The 8,751-nt window shown below is 40.5% G+C and overlaps 1 protein-coding gene across 1 annotated transcript; it reads left to right on the forward strand.

The window, feature by feature from the left end:
- Nucleotides 1-707: 707 nt before the first annotated feature.
- fabp4a (fatty acid binding protein 4a) lies at nt 708-2,248 on the forward strand. Its single transcript, XM_050035257.1, has 4 exons — nt 708-875; nt 1,077-1,252; nt 1,345-1,446; nt 1,973-2,248. Exons 1-4 carry the CDS (start codon nt 803-805, stop codon nt 2,024-2,026), a joined length of 405 nt encoding a protein of 134 aa, XP_049891214.1. The 5' UTR covers nt 708-802; the 3' UTR covers nt 2,027-2,248.
- Nucleotides 2,249-8,751: the final 6,503 nt, after the last annotated feature.

The raw sequence follows: 8,751 nt of genomic DNA on the forward strand, positions 1-8,751 counted from the left end.
AAAGACACAAAATGACCCCAAAGAGACATACAATGACTACAGACTCAGCATGACTACAAAGACACACAAAATGACCCCAAAGAGACACACAATGACTTCAGAGACACAGCATGACTACAAAGAGACACAACATGACCACAAAATGACACAAAATGACCCCAAAGAGACACACAATGACTTCAGAGACTCAGCATAACTACAAAGAGACACATAACAACCACAAGGAGACACAGATTGTCTTTAGCTCATTTGCAGAAACAATTGGTTAATAAACTACCATCAAAATGTGTTTGAATGCGTGTAATTGCTTTATAAAGCATTCATAAATAAAATTATGTATGCACCAATTATTAATAATATATATATTGAAATATATTTAATAATGGTTAGCATTTACTTACTACACCTCCCATGAGGCTTTGTCATTGTGCTACTGGCTTAAGACTCATGGGATATGTTGGTGCATGCTACCAAAATCACCATTGTTTGCCTTGGTTACAATGCAGAGAGGTAACAGAGCTCATTCAGCTCACAATATAAACAAAACAAACATGAAACACTTTTGGGGAGAATCAATTTTAAACACCCATTCATGGAGAAAACACATTTAGTCTCACACACTCAGCAAGAGGGGCTAGAGGCGGAAATCAGCGTGACGTAGCGGGCTGTGATTGGTTGCTACCGCGTCGCTTGATGTCGGGCTGGCCCTTTAAAACCGAGTCAGTTCCCACAGTGGAGGAGAGTTGAAGCCAGAGTCACTCCGGTCGTTGTTGTCCAGGATATCACACCAGACACTGCAAAGATGGTCGAGAAGTTTGTCGGGACGTGGAAGATGATTTCCAGCGAGAACTTTGATGACTACATGAAAGCTATTGGTAGGAGAGGGTGTGGGTTTGAGATGGGGTAATTGGGGATTTAATGTAACTTTTGCTTATTTTTTAAAAGAAATGTTTGTGCAGTATTTAAAATGTGTGATAGGAATAATCTTAAATTGCATATAAAAAATTAAATTGCATATAAAAAAAAAGTGCAGTTGATTTAATGCATTTTAATGATGCTGCCCTCTGGCTGTGCAGGTGTGGGATTTGCGGTCCGGCAGGTGGGCAATCGGACCAAGCCCAATCTGGTAGTGACCGTGGACGATCAAGGGACTGTATGCATGAAGTCTCAGAGCACCTTCAAAACTACTGAAATCAAGTTCAAGCTCAACGAGCCTTTTGAGGAGACGACCGCAGACGATAGGAAGACAAGGGTTAGTGACTGTGATCAGAGGGAAAGTACAATTACAGCCTGACTCTGTTCTGTGCTGGAGCTGAAGGCTTGTCTGTGTTGTGTGCCCTGCAGACCGTGGTGACTCTGGAGAACGGCAAGCTTGTGCAGAAACAGAGCTGGGATGGGAAAGAGACGAATATCGAGAGGGAGATTACAGATGGGAAATTGATAGCGGTAAGGATTTTGATTTTCATGAGGGTTTTTTTTAATTAAACCAGGTAACTTGGAAGTCACTCAGCGCCTCTGCAGCTTTTCAGTGCTTTAAAATAATGTATGCAGTGGTCTGTGAAGTACTTTATTGCTCATGAGCATGTTTGCATTTCAATAAATAAATTGTTTTAATAATAGGCTGCAGATGTGATGTGTTCATGACCAGCTCTTCCCACCACTCCTGTGCCCACATTCCACTTTAGAGTACGAGCAAACATGTATTTTAGGATGACATTGCAGTTAAAAATTATAAATATTTCCTTACATGGAAGAGGAAGATTGCAGTTAGGCTACATCACAAGACATTAAAGGATATTTAAAAGGACAAACACTTGAGAACCATAGGCACTCCACTAAGAATATACTGCACATGTTACAGAGTTGGATAGCTGCAGCCTTAATTCTTCCACAAACTCAAAGCACATGCAGGAATTCACTCTTTTGACAACCCTTTGTAACCCTCACACCACACCTCTCTCTTTTCCCTCAGAAATGCATAATGGGAGATGTGATTGCAGTGAGGACGTACGTGAAGGAGGTGTGATGCGGTCCCCCCTCAGCCCACCCCAGTTGGATGCATTGCTGGATGACAGGCTCAGTTCAATGAGCGTTAATACCAAAGCAAAGTTCTGCTCTCCCTATTCTTTATCTTCGCTGTATTGCCAAAATCAAATTTCTGTGCCTCTGTTCTCCAACATGACACATTTGGTTTCATTTGGAATTATTGTGGTGATTTAAATAAAAACGATTGAAAAACCTGTCAAAATGGCGTCTCTGTGGGTTCACTGAATGTTAACTGCTGGTTTTGCTGTGTCCAATAATGAAATTCTTGAAAGCAGTTCAATCATTATTGCATACTGAGGAATGCTGTTAAAAAAGGTGCTCTTACGGGAACATACAATCACACCCAATCTGACAAGCTGATTTCCTGGCTTCAATCCTTTATTCCCATGCTTGGTGAGAGTACTGTAATTATTCCACGTGCAATCAATTTTCCCAGCTACTTTGGCTCGTACAGTTCATGCTTCCTTATTTTGGTCAGAGGACAAAAGCAAACATATTCCCTGCGTCAAGGTCAAGATGTAAAAGTCAGCCATCAGATGATATATGATGCGTGCTGGCAGGGGACTCCGTGAGGAATGTGAACTTTTGGAAGTATCGAGAGCATCGTGCAGAGAGGTCAGTGAGGAAATGTGTCCCCTCTTCCTTTTTGGGAGGCCGAACATTTCCCATTGCACATGAACTGGCAGCTTTGTGTACATGGGGAAACTGAAAGCATTATGGGTTATCCCCACAGATGTCCCCACCCTTTGGCCGCTGGTCAGGACCGTGTGTTTCTGTGTTGGGGAGGGGGGATTGTTCCAGAGCCGACGACCACTTTCCCATGACAGGAAAGGGGAGACGATAGCACTGATTGGACCTAATGGCCAAAACAGCTGAAACAGGTGGAATTGTGGGCCAACACTCTTGTTCCCTTCTGCGTGGACAATGGTAGAGGCAGTAGTTGAGGACGCACAGTGTTTGAACTTTTGGGGGGAGATGCCAAGTGGATGAGGACATCACAGTGAACGGCTAGCAAAGGTCACCAGTGTAGAGGTGTGTCGTCAGCCGTGTTTTAATGCCTTGAAGACATTTCACTGCAGCTGAGGAGACATTTGGTAACTGCTTTTATTATCTAACTTGGCTCTCTGCGAAATAACACACAGCAGGTAACAGGGTTCCCCCCAAACAGGTTGTTCTGAGCATGCCACAAACTCTACAAGCAATCCAAAATGGGATTCTCTTTTGTCTTTGTTGGACATAAGGAAATGAGAACTGTGATAAGGGCCCTAAGAATAAAAAACAACAACCTAGAGTTACCACCTCGCCTCCGCAAACCAGTCAAATTGCAGTTACACCTTATATCCATACCTTTCCAGGCTCATACGTAGCCACGACGGTTGACGGTGCTTTTAAATATGAATGTTGCTGCAAAGAAGCTACATATTCTAAAACATAAATGCTTTACTCACATCTTCAACCCAGCAGCACAAAAGAGTGATCACCACAGTATCAAAGTGGACACATCAAGATTAGAGTCACCATTTTAGTATTCTGATCAAATGTCTCTCCGTCTGGGGCGCCGGTGACTTAGTGGATAAAGCAGGTGGCCCATGTACAAGGCTGTTGCCGCAGCGGCCCAGGTTCGACTCCAGCCTGTGGCCCTTTGCTGCATGTCATCACCCCCCCCCACATGCTTAACTGTCCTATCTATAAAGGCAAAAATGCCCCAAAACATATCTAAAAAAAAAAAAAAGTCTCCCCGTCTGTTCCTGAGTTATGACTTGAATTTGGCCAGAAAGTATTATGATGTCACAATAAAGATGACCATTGACCTTTTGGATGTAAAATATCATCACTTCATCACGTTTTATTGTATCAGACATGTGTGTCACGATTAACGTATGAAAATAGTTATGACCAAAAACATGGTTAGGTGAGCAGTGCTGGGAAGGTTACTTTTGAAATGTAATAGATTACAGATTACTAGTTACTCTGTTAAAGTTATAGTAAGTAACATAACCATCTTAATTACTTCATTAAAGTAATGTCATGGAGAAAACATGTGAAGCAACAGAATGGAAGTCATATTCTTCATATACTGAAAAAAATATTTGGATTTGGATTTACAAGTCTTTTTTCTCTGGAACTGTAACTGATTACAATAAAATGTCTTTAGTAGTTTAATTACATAACATTTGTGAGGTCACGGTGACCCTTGATTACAACATTTTCTTTCCCAACAGTATCTTTATTGATTTAACGGTAAACAAAGTCCTACACACACACACACACACACACACACACACACATCCAGTATGTGTACATATACATCCACAGACACGTAAAAGAAAAAGACACCAGAACAAAATGTCAGTACAACTGCCGAATATTTAACACACAGTGTGGGTTAAAAATAAATAAATAATGAAATGGGAAGAGAAAAAAAAGTGCATATATAAATAAATAAATAAATAAAATGTGCATATATAAATAAATAAATAAATAAAATAGAATAAAATACATAAATAAATAAATTAGAAAAAAATATATATATAAATGGATGAAGGAAGAAAATAAGTAAATAAATTTAAAAAAAGATAAGAGGGGAAAGAAGATCACAAATTACAGGTTGAGGATCTGGTTAGTGTGATACAATACACTTCAGTTTACACGTTGTATTAATGTACAAATTTGAGAAACTTCGACAGATTTGGACACTGCAGAGGTTCACTTATTGTGTATCCCCAGGTACTTCCAACATGTGGGTTAAGTCTGTCCTCTCTAGATAACACATGAAGCGACCCCACATGTTGTGAAAAAGAGATATTGATTACCTCTGATAGCGTGTGTAATTTTGTCCAAGGGACCACAACAATTTTGATCTTGAGCTTTCTTGAGATATTGCATTCAAGAGAATGACATGGTCGTGAGGTCACAGTGACCTTTGACCACCATATTCTAATCAGTTCTACTCTTGTGTGTGTTTATATTCTTTCTAAAATGCTGGGTGCTCTGAAGCATGAAACAAGAACTCTAAAAAGGAAGACCATTTTCTCACAGCCAGGGAGAAAAGATCACATCTGCTACAGATTGACTTACAGGTGCAGTGCTTGTGATCCACAGGCTTCCCCGCCACTTTGTTTGGATAGCTGCGGGGAACGAGGCAGATCTCCACCTCCCTGTTTTATCTCAGACATCTTGATGTGAGGGTCCGTGGTGTTTCTTAATTAACAGAAACTGAAGCTTTCTTCAAGTATCTCGTCAAGTGATGGCTTTTTAGCATTTTCCCCTCAGTTGCAGCTTCAATATCTGAACGGGTAGGAGCTGGACAGTATAAAACCACACAACCATTGACATTAACAGTGAGCATGAGGCAGAGATTCCCTCTGTGTATGCACTCTGTTAGCCTCAGGGCCAAACAGGGTAGAATGGAAGGTATTGCACTGGAGAGGAAAGGTCCTGATGTTCCTCTGCTGCCTGACGGAGATTAACCTCACATCAGCAGAGTGGCTGCAGAGTGCAAATTAGGATACTGTTCAGGAAGGAGCATGATAGTGAGAAGCCTGCTGAGAATTAACTGGCAGAGAAAAGGCGGAAAACAAAGGGAGCGCAAGATAAACGTCCTCTAGGCCTTTTATGTAAAGTCACGTACAACAAAATACATTAAGGTATATAAATAATGTGACATGTCTCATTAAAAGTAACTTACACACTGTTCACACAATGTAAACGCTAGATCTTTCTCAGTGTGTGTATGTGTGTGCCTGAGTGACAGAGGTATATCTTGTTGACACTGGGGTTGTTTTGATGTCCACAAAGTTTGTATAGAACTTTAGAAGAATGATCTCACATCCTTTGCAAAACATCTGGAAAGCTCCACTTGAGCTGCAGTGTTGACACCCTTCCTCTGCTTGTCCTCTGTTTGTCCTGAACTTAAACTCTGTCAAACACAAACACCTTTCATGTTTAAGTGGACCAACTGAGCTAAAGATAACAATACATGATGAATGAGCTTTTTTCCCCTCATGCGACATATGTCGTCCTTTATGTTGCACTATGTGCTCCAGTAATAAAATCAGTGCAGACTGTCTATCATTTTTATCCAGAGTGATTCATTATTTACTTGTTTATTTATTTATTTGTTTGCCATGCTGTGCCTTGCTCTTTAATTCAGGGATGCTGAAGGATGCTAAACTGGGGCATGACGTGTGAGGAGGCCACAGAGGCTGTAACTTTCAGTCACAACAATCTAATCTGTGCAGCGGAGAACAGAATTTGGGCTCTTTTAACCAAAGATCACAGGAAATATTAACAACCAGGAAAGTTAACAAACTCAGGGGCAACATTTTCACATCTGAGGAAAAATGAAGATCAGCTGAATTAGACAGACAAGAGGTTAAAAAGTGAGAGATCATTTCCTTGTGTGATGAGACAACTTTTTAAGTCAGCAGTGATGTTAAGGAAATGCAGTAAGGAAGAGTTGGGGAGTTCTAAAATTCAAGAATAAAAAAGTTAAAATCAAGAACCTTAGGGTCTGAACAGGTTTTATGCTTGTTCTCAGTCATTTTACTTGTCAAAAATAGACATTAAAAGCTAAAAACAAACCCTTTTAAGACACAAATCATACTTTAAAGTGTTGAGAATGTTACCAAATATGTCAGCATTACAATGATGACAAAAAAAGTAGCAACAAGTCTGGACTTAAGGAAACTTTAGCATTTTTTAAACCTGGAACAATTTTCCATATTTTGTGTCTATGTCACTAACAGGAACACATTTTTAAAAAAATTAGTCCACTACAGAGAGAGACTAATAGGCAGCAAAGTAACCACTTAGGGCACAGTCATGTATGTTTGTTTTTTTAATGATATTTTTTAAGGTTTTATTGCCTCTAATTGATAGGTTGTGAACATGAAGGAGAGGGAACACAGCATGCGGTAAAGGGCTTTAGGTTGGAATTAAACCCACAGTCGCTGCAGCAATGACAAAGACTTTGTTCATGGGGTGACTGATCTACCAGGTGAGTTACTGGGCACCCCACAGTCACGTATGTTTACTGAGGCCATGTTTACATGAAAACAATCCACTGAAAATGGAATCATTTCTCATTTTTATTTTGAAAAAAGTGCTGCGTACAGATAACAATGTTTTGATTGGCCGTGCACACGGATTCACAAAAATGACCAAAACGCTGTAGTTAACATGCCAGGCCAGTAGTTGGCAGTGTGACTTTGTAATGAAACAACACGTGCCTGTGCACATGCGCTTCCTTCTACAGAATGGTGCTGTATAAACAAACAAAATAGCACCCGCACAAACGTTTGTCTGGATGAATGACGAGGTGGAGTTGCTTCAGTAAATCTAAACTTTGCTGGAGAAGCGTTGATAAATTCACTGGGTGAGCAGCACAAACAGAGCTCGGGAGTCCGCCATTGTTGTTGTTGTGACGGTCGACTTTCTCGAGCATGCCTAGTGACTGGAACCGTAATGTGCATGTGCAAAAAGTCTCCGTTTTTAGAGGAACTGCATAGTGCAAGTTTACAGGACAACAGAGATGGTGCTGTTTCCAAAAAATTGCACTCTGGAATCCGGTTTCAAAACATTGCGTTTTCAGGCACCCGAAACGCTGCTGTCATGTAAACACTCGCCAAAATGCAACTAAAGTTTACTGTTTTAGGTTGAAATCATTGTCATATAAACAGGACCTGATAGGGCTTTTTTTACCACTCACAGGCTCAGATGGTTACTATAGAGGCCTTTTCACACAGTCCGCATTCTTGTACAAATTAACGTTTTGTTAGTCAAGTCTGCTCACTGAGAACTGTGGAACAGGTTCGATTTTCTATGTTTTTTCATATCCCTCAAAAGCCTTTAGAGAGAAGAAGCCATGACGAAAATGTGGTCTAATCTGTGGGACACGTACATCTGCAACAAGAGAGAGGAACAGGGTGCAAAGTATCATTTCATAACTCAGATTGCATACATTCAACAGGTCAGATAGTAATGATGATGATGAGGATTTAATAGAGGATGAAGATCACACAGAGACAGAGAGAGGAGACGGAGTGGAAGGACAGCTTAGGCCCCTCAGGTAGCTGTGGAGCAAAATGAAAGACAGACAGGGAGGTACTTTCAGGGAGCAAATGAGTCTTTCTTTGTCTGGTATTGTGAATTTTCACAACAAATGCAACGACGACTTTGGAGTGAGACTGGGTTGTACATTTCACTTGATCCAATCTGTTGTTGCAGGAACACAATAGCTCAACTCTTCAAAGTTCAGAACTAGACTTCTATTTGAGCTAGACTTGGTTAGACACAGTAACAAATGGATTGGATCAAATGAAAGGTAAATAAAAGCATTTTATTCATTTGTCAGAATCTTACAATAGCAATCTGAGCCTGTCAGTGACAAAAACAAGCACTCTTAGTGGACGTACATTGACAGTGTGCTTTTGCCCCAAGTGGTTACATCGCAGCACATTTTGCAGCTTCGCACAATATTGGACTTAATTCAAAAACTGTTGTCTCCATTGGTCACTTAGACACAAAAACATGGGCAAATAGGGTCCAGGTTGAAAGATACAGATGTTTCCCTTTAAAGGGAAATTTCGGTTTATTTCAACCTGTCTCCTTTCGTCCTAAATTTGTTTCAAGTGACTAGTGACATAAAAATAATAGTTAGCATGTTAGCCGTTAGCCTAGATACAGCCGGGGCGCATAGTAGCG

Source organism: Epinephelus moara, chromosome 22 (genome assembly GCF_006386435.1).
Source record: "Epinephelus moara isolate mb chromosome 22, YSFRI_EMoa_1.0, whole genome shotgun sequence".
Lineage (NCBI taxonomy): Eukaryota > Metazoa > Chordata > Actinopteri > Perciformes > Serranidae > Epinephelus > Epinephelus moara.

What these genes read in the sequence shown, in the direction of transcription:
- fabp4a (XM_050035257.1), top strand. Translation starts at nt 803, where the DNA reads ATGGTCGAGAAGTTTGTCGGGACGTGGAAGATGATTTCCAGCGAGAAC. An exon ending in TGACTACATGAAAGCTATTG is followed by an intron (nt 876 to 1,076) that starts GTAGGAGAGGGT and finishes CTGGCTGTGCAG; the next exon opens with GTGTGGGATTTGCGGTCCGG. An exon ending in CAGACGATAGGAAGACAAGG is followed by an intron (nt 1,253 to 1,344) that starts GTTAGTGACTGT and finishes TGTGCCCTGCAG; the next exon opens with ACCGTGGTGACTCTGGAGAA.